Here is a 16,240-nt window from a genome sequence, read left to right as displayed (position 1 = left end):
TAAGACTGGGAAGGTGGGCACCAGACGGCCGGGCACCCTGTATTAACTGACGTCCCCTTGGGCACCTTAGGTAGGCGATTGACCGGTTATAAAAACCAGTTTTTTGGGCTAATAGAGCCACAAGCAGGTTTAATAAGGCCAGTTTAGGATTCATGTTATTAGTACGGACATGGGCATATGTTTAGCTTATAGGGCTAAAATCTCATGACAGAATCCTTTTAAGGACCACTTCAGTTATGAATTCACTTTGTGGGGCTTACCTAGTGGAAACCACCCATAAATGACCCCATTGTGTAAACTACACACCTCAAGTTATTCAAAACTGATTTTACAAACTTTGTTAACCCTTTTAGGTGTTTCACAAGAATTAAAGGAATAAGGAGATTACCTTTTTAAATTTCACTTTTTTGGCAACCTCCATTTTAATTAATTTTTTCCTGTAACACATCAAGGGTTAACAGCCAAATAAAACTCAATATTTATTACCTAGGTTCTGCACTTTATAGAAGCACCCCACATGTGGTCGTAAACCGCTGTATGGGCACACAACAGGGCGCAGAAGGAAATGAGCTCCATATGGATTTTGGAGGGCAGATTTCACTGGGATAATTTTAAATTGCCATGTCACATTTGAAGACCCCCTAATGCACCCCCTGGGGTAGAAACTCCAAAAAAGTGACCTCTCTTTGGAAATTATAGGATAAGGTGACACTTTTATTGGTACTGTTTTGTGGTATATTTGACTTTTGATTGCTCTATATTACGCTTTTTGTGAGGCACTGTAACAAAAAAAATGGCTGTTCTGGCAAAGTTTTTGTTTTTTACGGTGTTCACCTGACATTAGATCATTTTCTATTTTTATAGAGCATGTTGTTATGGAGGCGACAATATCAAATATGTCCACTTTTATTTTTTTTGTTTCAGTTTTACATAATAAAGCATTTTTGAAAAAAATCTTTTTTGTGTCTCCTTTTTCTGAAAGACATATTATTTTTATTTTTCAGGCGAATATCTTATGTAGGGGCTCAGTTTTTGCGGCACGAGGTGACGGTTTGATTAATACTATTATGGGGTACATTGATTGGTACTACTTTTTGATCGTTTGGTATTACACTTTTTGTAATGTATGGTGACAAAAAAATATATATTTTTTGCACGGTTTTTATTTATTTATAGTTTTCACCTGACAGTAAATCACATGATATTTTTTATAAAGCAGGTTGTTATGGATGCAGCGGTACCCGATTTTGTCTTTTTTTATATATATTTTATTTTGGTTTTATGCAATAAAAGCATTTTTGAAAGAAACAATTATGTTTTTTATTAGGGATCGACCGCTTATCGGTTTTACCGATATTATCGGCCGATATTGAGGATTTTGACTGTTATCGGTATCTGCATTTATTTTGCCGATATTCCGATAACGTATTGGGAACACAGATCTCGCTGCTGACAGCGCTCTCCGTGTTCCCTCAGCAGCACAGGGGAGAAGGAAGCAGTGTCTCCCTCCCCCTGTGCTGCTGCTGCCACCAATGGGAGGACAGGGGACAAGAGAAGGGGAGGAGCTATGGCCACTGCGCCACCAATGAAGATAAGTCTCTCATTCATTCATATACAGGAGGCGAGAGCTGGCTGCAGAATCACATAGCCGACTCCCGGTCTCTATGAGCAATAGCTGCGATCTACAGTAGTTAACCCCTCAGGTGCCGCGGATCGCAGCTAACGCTCATGGAGGTCGGGAGCCGGCTATGTGATTGAGCAGCCAGCTCCCGCCTCCTGTATACGAATGAATGAGAGATTTATCTTCATTGGTGGTGCAGTGCGCCCCCCAGTATTAATCATTGGTGGCGCAGGGCGCCCGCGGCCCCCCACCCCCACCCCAGTATTAACAACATTGGTGGCAGTGGCCACAGGATCCCCTCTCCCCTGCTCCTGTAAACCTGGGGCTCGGATCGGTTAACATGGCAGCCAGGACGCTTCTGAAGCCCTGGCTGCCATAGTAAGCTCCATGCTTAGGGACAGTGTGAACTCCTATTCACCCTGATAGAGCTCTATCAGGGTGAATAGGACAAGGGTTCTAGTCCCTAAGGGGGCTAAAAGTTAGTAAAAATAAAATAAAAATGTAAAAAAAAAAAAAAAACACCAAAATATTACGTATAAATGAAAAAGAAAGATTTACAAACAAAAAAAATACACATTAACAATAAACATTCATTTTCAGCAGGATTTTTTTTATTTTTTATTTTCAAAAATGAAAATTCACATAATATCGGTATAAATTATCGGCTATCGGCCTAAAAGTTCACAAATTATCGGTATCAGACCTAAAAAATCAATATCGGTCGATCCCTAGTTTTTATGTCTCCATTTTCTAATGGCCATATCTTTTTTTTTTTTTTTTTTTTTTTTTGCCTATTGTCTTATGTAGGGTCTCATTTTTGCGGGATGACATGACAGTTTGACTGGTATTATTTTTTGGATACTTATGACTTTTTGATCACTTGGTATTACACTTTTTGTGACGTTAGGTGATAAAAAAAATTGCTTTATTGACACTGTATTTATTTATTTTTTTACTGGGTTCACCAGACGGGTTAGCTCATGTGATATTTTTATAGAGCAGGTTGTTACGGACACGGCTATACCTAATATGTCTGGTTTTTTTTTTAAATATATTTTATTTTTTTAAACAAAAAGTTATGTTTTTATGTCTCCATTTTCTGAAAGCCATATCAATTTTTTTTTTTTTTTTATTTTTTTTTTTTTCGGAATGAGATGACTATTTAATTAGAATTTATTTTTGGGTACATATGACTTTTTGATCGCTTGGTATTACACTTTTTGTGATAAAGTGACAAAAATTACTTTTTTTAGCACAGTTTTAAATTATTATTATTTTTTTTACCCTGTTGGCCATATGGGGTGGATCATGTGGTATTTTCATAGAGCAGGTCGTTACGCATGCCGCGATACCTAACATGTCTTTTTTTAAATTTTATTTTTCTCTTTTTTTTTTTTTTTTTACAATTTTATATGTCTCTCTTTTTATGGGAAAGGGGCTTTTTTTTTGACTTTTTTACTGTTAAAAACACTTTTTATTTCACTTTTTTTATTTTATTTTTTTGTCCCACTATGGGACTTCAATATTACAGGGTTTGATCCCTGTTTCTATGCAGCACAATACATCTGTTTTGTACTGCATTGACTATCAGTGTATTACACATTGTAATACACTGATAGTTTGCCTATGAGACCGTGTGGCTGGTAATTGCACTGCTTCAATCCACCTCAGTGGGGAACAGGTAATTGGCTGGGTGTGGGGTGTCAGACCTCCGGTCAGATATTAATGGTCTTTTTAGAGGATAGACCACCAATATAAAAAATCGGAGAAAACCCCTTAAGGTTTCCACTGCTCATTATTTAAATGAAAGACAATAACCTGTTGATGCCATATTCCATGACCATGGCTCATTGCTTCCAGCATCATTGATATTTTGCTGCTAATTGTATCATGTTCACATGTAATCTAATCACATAGCACATTGAAATCTATTAGTAATGTTTTTTTTAGAAATATTATTAGAAAGAAATGTGAACTAGTATCTGCTCATTACAAATTCCAATATGAGAAAAATATGAACCTTCCCAGGTAGAAAGCACAAAGTCTAACTGTTCATGTGTTTACTTTTTGGATATTTTTCTAAGTGTTTTGAATTTAATTTTCAGCTTTGATGCCATTCTTGATAACATTGGAGGAACAAGTGAAGAGTTGGCTCTTCAGTTTTTAAAACCATGGTCTGGAGCTACGTTTGTTACACTAGTCACTCCTTTTCTGTATAACAATGACCAGCTGGGGATAGCAGATGGAATGATGCGTACAGGGGTTACGTTGGCGTCAAAAGTAATAAAGGTATGGTTTCCCATTTCTTGTAGGTCAGCATGTTGAAGCTTTGACATGTGAAAGCTATACAGAAATATTTGCTTCATATTCACAAAAAGTGGGGACGCTGTGTAAAACGTAAAAAAATAAAAACAGAATACAATGATTTGCAAATCTCATAGACACATATTCTTTTCACAGTACAACATAGAACACCTAACACACAAAAAAAATATTTAAAACGAATGTAAAAAAAACTGAGACAGGGCCGTGTCTAAAATTGTGTAGCATCCCCTCTTCTTATGACAACAGTCTATAAACATCTGCGAAGTGAGACCAATTGATGGAGTTTTGGTAGACGAAGGTTGCCTCATTCTTTTTGTCTGATGTAGGAATCTAACTGCAGTCCTGGGCTTTTGCTGGATTATTTGTTTTATGATCCGCCAAATATTTTCTACTGGTGAACAGTCTGGACTGAAATATGCAAGGCCTTCCCTGGAAGAGACGTTGTCTGGATGGCAGCATATGTTGTTCCAGAACCTTGGCACTGCTAACAAGCTGGATGGCCCCCTCCTCTTGAGTCTGCAGAACCAAAGTGTGGTTTCCAAAAACAATTTAAAATTTTGATTCCGCTGACCACAGAACAGTTTTCATTTCTTCTTAAGTTTAATTTTGAATGATCTTTGGCCCAGAGAAGATGGCAGTGTTTCTGGATCGCGTTGACATATGGCTTTTTCTTTGCATGATACAGCTTTAACTTGCATATGTGAATTGCATGGAGAACTGTGTTCCTGAGCCCATGCAGTGATTTCCAGTACAGAATCGTGCTTGTTTTTAATGCAGTGCCACCTGAGGTCACGAGCATCCAGTATTGATTGTCTGTCTGTCTGCTTTTTCCCTTAAGCACATGAATTTCTCCAGATTCTCTAAATTGTTTGATGACATTATGTACTGTAGACAGTGGGATATTCAAAGTCTGCAATTTTCTTGTTAAGGAGCATTTTTCTTAAATTGTTCCACAATTTTTAGATGCAGTTTTTCACAGGTTGGTGAACCCCTGCCCATCTTTTCTTCTGAAAGACTTTGCCTCTCTAACATGCTCTTTTTAAACTAGGTCATGTGACCCAGTAGAAAATGGCTCCTCCAGCAGTTTTTTTTTATTAGTACCACTTACTTTTCGAGCCTTTTGTAACCCCTGTGTCAACTTTTTTGAGATGTGTTGCTGCCATCAAGTTTTTTTTAACATTTGATATGTGTTCTATGATCTATTATAAACAAAATATTGGTTTATGAAATTTGCAAATCATTGCATTCTATTTATATTTATTTACATTTTACACATTGTCCCACCTTTTTTGGAATTGGGATTGTACTACTAAAAGTAAGTTCATGGCCATTTTCTTTGTCTTAGCACTACTACAAAGGAATTCACTACCGATGGGGATTCTTTGCTCCCAGTGGACCATCTCTAGATGAAGTAGGAGAGCTTGTTGATGCTGGCAAGGTAGGTGTCAGATCACTGAAAGTGCTTTTCCCACTGAAGTCTAATGTCTAAAACATGCTCATAGCCATTTATGCATATTATACAACTTCGAAGTGGTGAATGATTGACAGTATGACTACATACATGGCAGACTATGGAATTATTATGTTTGGTGTTTGCTTCAATAAAGGTGACAAAATGGACAGTTCCATCAGAAAAGGGTATTTTTAAACTCAATAATCATAGAAATGTAATTTAGGAATTTTGAGCTGTTTTTTTCTTTTTCACTTCTTCAGTACTATACCATTAAAAATGTAATACAAATGTTTGTCCTTCTGTAGCAGTCAGCAGAGAGGGCAAAACATCCTATATAAATAACGTGATGGGAAAATGTAATTTGTTAGTATAATGTTAGATTAGTGAAATTTAGCTAAGAATATGACAGCTCTATTGTTCTCTTCATAGGCCTAGATAAAGATGCTCACAGAAGAGCACTTTTTAGTTTAACCCCGAGCCATTTTGGACCTTCGTGACCAGACTTATTTTTGAAAATCTGACATGTCACTTTATGTGATAATAACTTTGAAACATTTTTACTTATCCAAGCCATTCTGAGATTGTTTTCTCATGACACATTCTACTTCATTCATGACAGTCATAAATTTGAGTCAATATATTTCACCTTTTATTTATGAAAAAATTCCTAGTTTACCCCAAAATTTAAAAATACGCAATTTTCTAAATTTCAATTTCTCTGCTTTTAAAAAAGAAAGTGATACTTCATAAAATATTTTTTACTTAACATTCCCCATATGTCCACTTTATGCTGGAATCATTTTGTAAATATAACTTTATTTTTTTGGAACGTTAGAAGGCTTAGAATTTTTACGAAAATTTCCAAAACCTACTTTTTAAGGACCAGTTCAGGTCTGAAGTCACTTTGTGGGGCTTACACAGTAGAAACCCCCCATAAATGATCCTATTTTGGAAACTACACCGTCCAGTTACTAAAAATTGATTTTAGAAAGTTTACTAACCCATTAGGTATTCCACAAGAATTAAAGGAAAATAGAGATGAAATTTCAAAATTTCACTTTTTGGGCAGATTTTCCATTTTAATTCATTTTTTTTTTTTTTGTTTAACACATCGAGGGTTAACAGCCAAACAAAATTCAATATTCATTACCCTGATTCTGCTGTTTCACCCCTCATGTGGTGGTAAACTTCTGTATGGGCGCATGACAGGGCACAGAAGAAAAGGAGCGCCGTATGGTTTTTGGAAGGAAGATTTTGCTGGACTGGTTTTTCAACACCATGTCCCATTTAAAGCCCCCCAGATGCACCCTACAGTAGAAACAATCAAAAAGTGACCCCATTTTGGAAACTAAGGGATAAGGTGACAATTTTATTGGTACTATTTTTGGGTGCATATGATTTTTAATCGCTCTATATTATGTTTTTTGTACGGCAAGGTAACCAAAGAATGGATGTTTTGGCATTGTTTTTATTTTTGGTTTTTACAACGTTCATCTGACAGTTTAGATTATGTGCTATTTTTATAGAGCAGGTTGTTACGAATGCGATATCAATTATGTCTACTTTGTTTCAGTTTTACATGATAAAGCATTTTTGAAAGAAATTGATTTTGTCTCTATTTTCTGAACACCATAATTTTTTTAATTTTTCTGCCGATCGTCTTGTGCAGGGCTTGTTTTTTTGCAGGAAATGTTGACGTTTTTATTGGTACCACTTTTGGGTGCATATAATTTTGTAATCCTTCATTATTTCACTTTTTGGGGCAAGGTGATCCAAAAATTGATCATTTTGGCACAGTGTTTTTTTTTTGTTTGTTTTTTTACGGCGTTCACCTGAGGGGTTAAGTCATGTAATATTTTTATAGAGTAGGTTTTTACGGACGTGGCAATACCTAATATGTATACTTTTTCTTATTTATTAAAGTTTTACACAATAGTAGCATTTTTTTAAACAAAAAAAAATGTTTTCGTCTCTCCATAGTCTGAGAGCCATAGCTTTTTTTATTTATTGGCTAATTGTCTTAGGCAGGGTCTCATTTTTTGCGGGATAAGGTGATGGTTTGATTGGTACTATTGTGGGGAGATACACCCTTTTGATCGCTTTTTGGCACTATTTTTTATTTTTTTTATTTTTTACGATGTTCAACTGAGGGGTTAGGTCATGTGATATTTTTATAGAGCTGATTGTTACGGATGCAGCGATACCAAACATGTTAAGGGTATTTTATTTTCTTAATTTTTACCCAATTATAAATTAATGTGTTTTTTTTTTTTTTTTTTACACTTTTTTGACTCAGACCCACTTGGTTCTTGAAGATCCACTGGGTCTTATGGCTGTACAATACACTGCAGTACACTCTTTAGTGTACTGCAGTGTATTTTTATTCACAGTAAGCCTGATCGGGCTCCTGCCCCCTGTCAGGCTTACAAGCCTGGATGCCTGTGTAAGGCGTCCAGTTGCTATGGTAACTATTGGGACGCTGCCACAGCAGAGCAGCGGCCCGATGGGAGGGGGGAAGGAGGGAGCTCCCTCCCTCTTTTATGATTAATCGGGACGATGCCACAGAAGCGCAGCAAACGATGGGGGAGGAAGCTTTCTCCCTGTTAATCCCTTCCATAACAGTGGTCCCTACAATGTCGGCCGTTACAGTAGATTGTCAGCTGTATGTTACAACACTCACTGAGGAGATCGAAGCTGCGCTGCTGAACGCTGCGATTGGTCAGTCAAATCTGACTGACCAATCGCAGTGATCCAAAGGCAGGGACCGCTGTGATTGGCCCCCTGCCGGGTGCCCGGACAGCTCAGCTGTCTGTAGCACTTGTTTAGATGTTGGTGTCACCGCAAGGGTGACACTTTGATCTCATAACGTACTATGCACGTCATGATGCAGCAACTAACAACACATCATGATGTACGTCCTTGTTCACTAAGGGTTTATTCACTAAGGGTTTAATGTTCCCTCTTTAGTCACTGTGAATAATCTTACTGAGAAAGTCAAGTGATGCTATATGCAGTGCAAACAAAGTACAATAAAGGGGAATTAAAGCCAGAATGCAAACACAAAAAGGACAACTAATAAAACTTAACATAATCTCCTTTATGTACCTTTTTGTTATTTGCTCTTGTTGCCTTGGATATTACAATTGCAGACCATGAAAAATAAACTAGAAAATCAGTGTACTGTTGCCTCAGGCTGCAGCCATATCTATACCCCCTCCCTCTCTTATGCTAGTGCATGTAAAGGTGGATTTACACCTGCCGATTATTGGGTTTGAACGTTTCTACAAATGCTCGTTCCCGACAATCTGGCCGTGTAAAGGTGCTGCCGATCACCTGATGAACGAGTGAATCGCTCGTTCGTCGGGTGATCCTGTCGTTCATACAGGCACTTAAATGATTGTTTCTGGGCAATAGATTGTGCAATCTAAACTTTTCCCTGCTGCCCAGAAACAATGCAGCTCTATGAGGATGAGCGATGGCACTAGCAATCCCACGTCCTCCTACTGTGAAGGAGACTGCTGCATGTAAACACAAGTAATCAGTTTTGCCCGAAGTTTTTCTTTAAAGGGGTTGGCCACTTTCTGGCTACTATTGACAGATGTGTTTATAAGATGACTATATGGTACTTACTAATATAAGTATGCCTTTTTCTATATTTTACAAGATATGCTTCCTTGTTTGCCAGGTTTTTTTGTGCTGTTCACAGGGAAGTCCTGTCCATAAAAAAAACTGCTGATGGAGGGTCATGTGACCAGGCAAAGGCAGATTTTGCTGGACTGGTTTTTTTGACACCATGTCACATTTGAAGACCCCCTGATGCACTCCTAGAGTAGAAACTAAAAAAAGTGTCCCCATTTTAGAAACTACACCCCTCAAGGTATTGAAAACTGATTTTAAAAACTGTGTTAACCCTTTAGGTGTTCAACAAGAATTAATATAAAATGGAGATGAAATTTCAGAATTTCACTTTTTTTGGCAGATTTTCCATTTTAATCCATTTTTTCCCAGTAACAAAGCAAGGGTTAACAGCCAAACAAAACGCAATATTTATTGTCCTGATTCTGTAGTTTACAGAAACACCCCATATGTGGTCGTAAACTGCTGTACGGCTACACGGCAGGGTGCATAAGGAAAGGAACGCCATATGGTTTTTGGAAGGCAGATTTTGCTGGACAGTTTTTTTGACACCATGTCCCATTTGAAGCCCCCCTGATGCACCCCTAGAGTAGAAACTCCCCAAAAGTTACCCCATTTTGGAAACTACGGGATAAGGTGGCAGTTTTGTTGGTTCTATTTTAGGGTACATATGATTTTTGGTGCTCTATATTGCACTTATTGTGAGGCAAGGTAACAAAAATAGCTGTTTTGGCACAGTTTTTATTTTTATTTACAACATTCATCTGACAGGTTAGAGCATGTGCTATTTTTATAGAGCAGGTTGTTACGGATTCGACAATAACAAATATGACAATTTATTATTATTTTTTTTCTCCACATTCTTCTTCTTTTTTTGGGGCGACTGTCTTATGTAGGGGCTAATTTTTGGGGGTATGAGATGACTGGTACTATTTTAGGGTGCATAAGACTTTTTGATCGCTTGGTATTACACTTTTTGTGATGTAAGGTGACAAAATAGCTTTTGTGACACCTTTTTTTTTTTTTTTTTATACGGTGTTCATCTGAGGGGTTAGGTCATGTGATATTTTTATACAGCAGTTCTTACGGACACAGCGATACCTAATATGTCAACTTTTTTTTTTTTTAAGTTTTACACAATAATATCATTTTTGAAACAAAAAAAAAAATCATTTTAGTGTCTCTTCGTGGTCTGAGTTTATTTTCTTTTTTTTTTTTCTGAGCGATTGTCTTATGTAGGGTATCATTTTTTGCGGGCTGAGATGTTTGATTTGCACTATTTTGGGGTGTATATGACTTTTTGATCGCTTGCTATTACACTTTTTGTGATGTAAAAACAGTGTTTAAAAAAAAAAAAATTACGATGTTTACCTGAGGGGTTAGGTCATGTATTAATTTTATAGAGAAGGTCGATACGGATGCGGCGATACCTAATATGTCTACTTTTCTTTTTTTTTAACTTTATTTTGGGAAAATAATGCTTTTTTTTGTGAAATATTATTTTATTAGCTTTTTTTTACACTTTATTTTTCATCCCACTCTGGGACCAACTTTTGGAGGTCTGATCCCCTTTACAATGCATCACAATACTTCTGTATTGTAATGCATTGACTGTAAGTGTATTACACACTCTAATACACTTACAGCCTGCTTGCCTGTGAGATCCAGGAGGATGTATCTCACAGGCTCTCCCGGAAGGCACCCATGATGCCTAAGGAAGGCATGAATTCCCTGCCATTGGGTCCCCGTCACAGCAGCACGGGGACCCGATGGAAGCTCCGATCCCCGTACGGACATTGCACGTACCGCGGTCAGCGCTGACCGTGACACATCAAGGGTTAATGCGTCGACATCGTTTATTTCATCTATGTGAGCGCATGCAGCAAGGGTCCGGCTATCAGTGACTGTTGGACCCCTGCCTCGGATTGGGTGGACGCGTCTCCTGCACCTGCCTGACCACAGTGGCCAACCCCTTTAATATTTTGTGTGATACAGAAGTGACTATCGTTGGAGCCATGCCTCTTAAGACCCCTTTACACTGCCCATACTTTGTACTAATGCCCATTAGTGATGATCCCCCGGTGTATTGGCGCCGCCGATTACCCGATGAGTGTGCAACAAGCTCGTTCATCGGGTAATCGGATGGTTCATCTGGTTACCAAAATTTTTTTGTTTGCCGACAACAGATCGTTCTGTCTGACTCTGCTGCTGGCAACAATGACTCTGTATGGGGACAAGCGATGGCATTAGTGATTACTCCTGCCATACTGCAGAGGAGTTCTCCTTTACTAATGAGCAGCTGATTGTCGGGAAGGAGCGCTTCCGTCCTGACAATCGTCTGGTCAGTTGAGCAGTGTAAATGGGCCTTTAGTGTAGACTGGTGGGGTATTCCAGTCTGAAGCATTTATGACTTATCCACTGAATAGGGGATAAATGCTGGATCAGTGTTGTCTGACTGCTAGGTTCCCGGTTTCATTTTTGTGGCTGGGGAGAATGGGGGACCACTGTTCCCATTCTGGGGATCAGTGGAAGGACCTAGCATTCAGATCCCCACTGATTTAGTATTTGACAGCATCCACTGTATAAGCAATAAATGCGTCAATACTCCTTTATTTCTAGACCGTTTAATCCCTTGCCAGTATATCATTGAAATAGTGTTTCTAGTGGAGGTCAATGAATAATTTCCTAATTGTGATTGTCAGTGCAGAATCAGTTTTGTTTTCGGGAAATAGAGACAGTAACAAGCATGCGGAGAGTAAACTCGGTGTCATCCATGGTATTTTTGCATAAACAGATGTATATTTGTGTAATCCCTGCTTGCTGTAGACCTTCATGTTAATCCCTTTTCCCAGAACACAACAAAAGTGCCTTGTGCTGGGAGTCTGATGTTCTGCTGTAAATAGGCTGTGATTTTATTATTCAGATAATCTCCCCTGATCATTTGTGTATTCATCCTGCACCAGGCCTCCGTCGCCTTTGCTGCCGTAATACAGGAAGGACTTTCAACTGACTCAGATGATTTCAGCAGTGGCTCAGTGTTATGTTGTCCCGCTGTATGGTCAGCCGTTCCAGGATTAAGTAGACAATGTAGCTGATCATTGCAAATAACACAGTTGTACAATGCTAAAGAGTGGGGATCATCACTTTGGTATTCATGTCTCAGTGTTTTTACCATTGAATAGAGCAGAATTACTTGAACAATACGTGCGATAGAGTGATATGAATCAGACCTACTAACATGTTCGTTTTATGGTGAAAAACAAGTCACGTGTGCCTTTATTAACTGTATAAAAAGCATATCCACATTCAGTTTCTGGTAGAAAGTTATGAATCGGTGCATTTTTATACCTGTATATTTGGTAATGCATTTTGGCAAGCATGATCATAATTGCCAAGGATAGCAGTCTCTCTAAGGCCTCATTCAGACAGCTGTGGTGTTTTCTGGATCCGCAAAAAACACGGATACCGGCTACGTGCGGTCCGCTATTTGTAGACCGCGTCTGGGCGCAACCATAATAGAAAAGGGCTATTCTTGTCCGCAATTATTCAAATGCTTCACACTAACCTTCATGTATTTTCAGAAAATGCCACTCGGCACTATATACAGGGTCACCTTAAAGTAAAGTTCATTCATTTTAAAATTCATATTTGTGGCTAATATCTGACCTAGGCAGAGAATTTGATGCGCCACACCTCCTAAAAATGTTCAGTGTGTGCAGAGCTCACACATTCTGTGTATGCCTATGTCTTTATGACTATCTTCACAAAATCACCTGAATTAAAGAGAGCAAAATCTGGTTTTGTGCTGAAAATGAAAACAAACAGTTTATAAAAAACAAAGCAAAACGGATTAAACGCCTTGAAAAGTAAGGGTACTTTCACACTTGCGGCAGTGTGATCCAGCGGCCGATCTGCCGCTGACTGAAAGCATTTGTGAGACGGATCCGGATGCGGATCCGTCTCACAAATGCATTGCAAGGACGGATCCGTCTCTCCGCTTGTCATGCGGACAGACGGATCCGTCTTGTACATTTTTTCACATTTTTACCAATATGCGCATGCCGGAACGGCGGATCCGGCATTCCAGTTTTCTGAATGCCGGATTTGGCGCTAATACATTCCTATTTGAAAAAAATGCTGGATCTGGCATTTAGGCAAGTCTTCAGTTTTTTTTCGCCGGAGAGAAAAACCGTAGCATACTGCGGTTTTCTCTTTTGCCTGATCAGTCAAAATGACTGAACTGAAGACATCCTGATGCAAACTGAACGGATTACTCTCCATTCAGAATGCATGGGGATAAAACTGATCAGTTCTTTTCCGGTATAGAGCCCCTAGGATGGAACTCTATGCCGCAAATGAAAAATGCAAGTGTGAAAGTACCCTAAGTGTATCCCCAAACCTTTTATATTTTCTGGAAGCAGACAAGTTGATGACAGTTGTCTTGGAGTGTTGTGATGCACACCTTCATGAAATTTGACAAACAGGTATTTAATAAACTACGTTTAAATCATACATGTGTGACTAAAAGTCACACCTACACAGACAATGTAAAAATAATAGATTAGGGTATGCAAAGTTTGTATACACCACAGCGGGGGATGATATCACAGCTAGTCATACATTAGGTGCAGCTCTTGCAGTCCATGAGCCCCAAGCTGGCGTAGATTTCAATCTTCTTTTTTATACCAGAAAACAGAAGATAAATATGCAATGATGTATTGTGGCTTAAAAAGTTGTAAATTATGGCACACACCTTTCGCTTGTCTTGTCACTTTTTAAAAATGGCGAAGAAAAGTTGGCGGCATTTAGCAGGAGAGGGCTTGGCTTCCCTTGGCCCGCTGGAACTTCTCATAGTTGACATAGATTTGAAAGTCTGGCACACAGACTGCCTGGAAATGCACCGAATTTATTAAGAGACCTATGCCTCTTAAAGAAGAACTCCCAGAAAGAATTGTATTCTCTGACCTGCTAGAAATGTACATGATGTAATCTGTAGTGAATGTAATTTTCTTACCAGTGTCTGTATTTGTGAGAGATCCCCTCCCTTCTGATCCTCAGCTGTGTCATGTGTCCAGCAATCAGACTTTCCAAATGACACAGGTTATGTGTGGACAGGAAGTCAGTTTCTCTATGTATTCCTATGGGAGCCTCACTCTCCGTCTCATAGACATTGGGCCAGATTTATCATTAGCTCAAGTCAGAATAATGGAGTGAAAAATGTGCAAATTTTTGCGCAATCACTCAAACTGCGCAAAAATTTGCGACTTTTATTTGCTCTGCACTATGCTCGCCAGTTTTCTGAAAGTGGGTGTGTTTTCTTATGTAAATGAATCTCCAGACAGATTTACTATTGCGACTATTTAAAAAGTCACAAAAAATGCGCAATTTCACTCCAGTGAGGACCATGCTTATCTTATGCGACTTTTTAATAGAACATGCAACTTTTTCGTAAAGACGTGCGACTTTTGTAAAGCTGCTTACTGACGGATAAACTGCTACCGTCAAACCACATTTATTACAGTCTTAAAGGGCTGATCATAAATCTGACTTGGCTAAAACTGACCTTAGCCATATGTGAAAGTGGAGTGAGCTGTCAGTCATGATAAATCTGGCCCATTGACTGGAGCGGCACCATGCATGTGTGACTGCCACTCCATTTAAAGCTCTCCTCACATTGGTTGTGCACAGAGGGGGAACAGGCATTTGGGACCATTGTTCTAGTGATCAACAGGGGACCCCAGTGAATCATACATTTATCACCTGTTCGGTGGATAGGCAGTATATGTAATTGTAATTTGTTGGACAACCCCTTTAATAGTTGAAGTAATTTATATATACGGTGTATATATATATATATATAGTGACTTGCTGGTATTTATTTTGTCTTTTTATATCTTACCGTTTCGTTTTCCTTATCCTTAGATACGTCCTGTAATTGAAGATGTATTGCCATTTTCTGATGTCCCTAAAGCCTTTCAGAAGCTAGAAGCAGGACATGCTCGAGGAAAAACTGTTATCCAAGTTGTTGATCCCAAAAAATAATTAGAATAATTAATACATTTTTATACTTCTTCAATTTTCCTGAAAATTTCTGTGTGCTTTATTCTTTTTTTGCATGGGAGCAGTGTTACAATCTTCTAAATTGTGAAGCGTTTCTATTTAAAAATGCAGTATAAATTCTGCTCAATACATGATATATAAGTAGGTTAGGCTACTTTCACACTTGCGGCAGAGGAATCCGGCAAAACGTATGCCAACTGATTGCATTTTAAGACTAATCACGATCCTGATCCGTCTTAGAAATGCATTGCAAGAACGGATCTGTCTGTCCGTTTGTCATACGGACAAACAGATCCGTTTAGATTTTTTTCAAATTTTTACCGGTCTGCGCATGGGCAGACTGGAAGGATGGATCTGGCATTCCAGTATTTTGAATGCCGGATCCGGCACTAATGCATTCCTATGGAAAAAAAATGCCGGATCCGGCATTTAGGCAAGTCTTTAGTTTTTTTGGGCCGGAGATAAAACCGTAGCATGCTGCGGTTTTATCTTTTGTCTGATCATCCAAAAAGACTGAACTGATGCATCCTGAACTGATTTCTCTCCATTCAGAATGCATGGGGATATAACTGATCAGTTATTTTCCGGTATAGAGCCCCTAGGACAGAACTCAGTGCTGGACAAGAAAAACGCTAGTGTGAAAGTACCCTTAATATGAGTCGCTGACTGAGTCATTAAATACTGAGTAAGTAACTTCTTAAGTTACTTGGGAGTCTAGGATCCAGAAAACTGTTAGATGACAATCCCATGGATAACACAAAAATATTGCTTGTAGAGATTTCACTCAAGTAAGTAGGGTTATTCCCTGGACAATAGTAGTGCTGTTTTAAAGGGGGGGGAAGGGGTTGGCAAAACTTTTCCCCTTCACCCTTTGAAAGCACTCCTGCAGAGAATCCCTCCTTCGCCCTTGGACAGGAAACGGGAAATAGAATAATTTAAAGAAGGGAATACCCCCCACATTCCCAGTTGCTATCCTTGGAAGACAGTAGGGATCTAGGATTATTCCAATGGAAAACTGCAGGGGCCCAGTAAGGATTGAAGTTAAAGGGGTTATTCAATTTCACAAACGGCCTCCCCCATGTGCCAGGCACCTCACAGGTAATATACCCGCTCCCTGCGCCGCTCCTGGTCCCCGCACCGCCAAT

The 16,240-nt window shown here is 38.8% G+C and overlaps 1 protein-coding gene across 1 annotated transcript in view; it reads left to right on the top strand.

Annotated features, from left to right (window-relative positions):
* RTN4IP1 (reticulon 4 interacting protein 1) overlaps positions 1-15,568 on the top strand; it is a 42,782-nt gene extending 27,214 nt beyond the window's left edge. The window contains exons 7-9 of the mRNA XM_044290261.1: positions 3,727-3,910; positions 5,292-5,384; positions 14,958-15,568. Coding sequence (XP_044146196.1) covers positions 3,727-3,910; positions 5,292-5,384; positions 14,958-15,077 — 397 coding nt within the window. The 3' untranslated portion in view covers positions 15,078-15,568. The remainder of the gene's footprint in view (positions 1-3,726; positions 3,911-5,291; positions 5,385-14,957) is intronic.
* The last annotated feature ends 672 nt before the right edge of the window (positions 15,569-16,240 follow it).

Source organism: Bufo gargarizans, chromosome 4 (assembly GCF_014858855.1).
Source record: "Bufo gargarizans isolate SCDJY-AF-19 chromosome 4, ASM1485885v1, whole genome shotgun sequence".
Taxonomy (NCBI): Eukaryota; Metazoa; Chordata; class Amphibia; order Anura; family Bufonidae; genus Bufo; species Bufo gargarizans.
The sequence above is the reverse complement of the archived record's forward strand: the minus strand, read 5'-3'. Positions and strand labels throughout refer to the sequence as shown.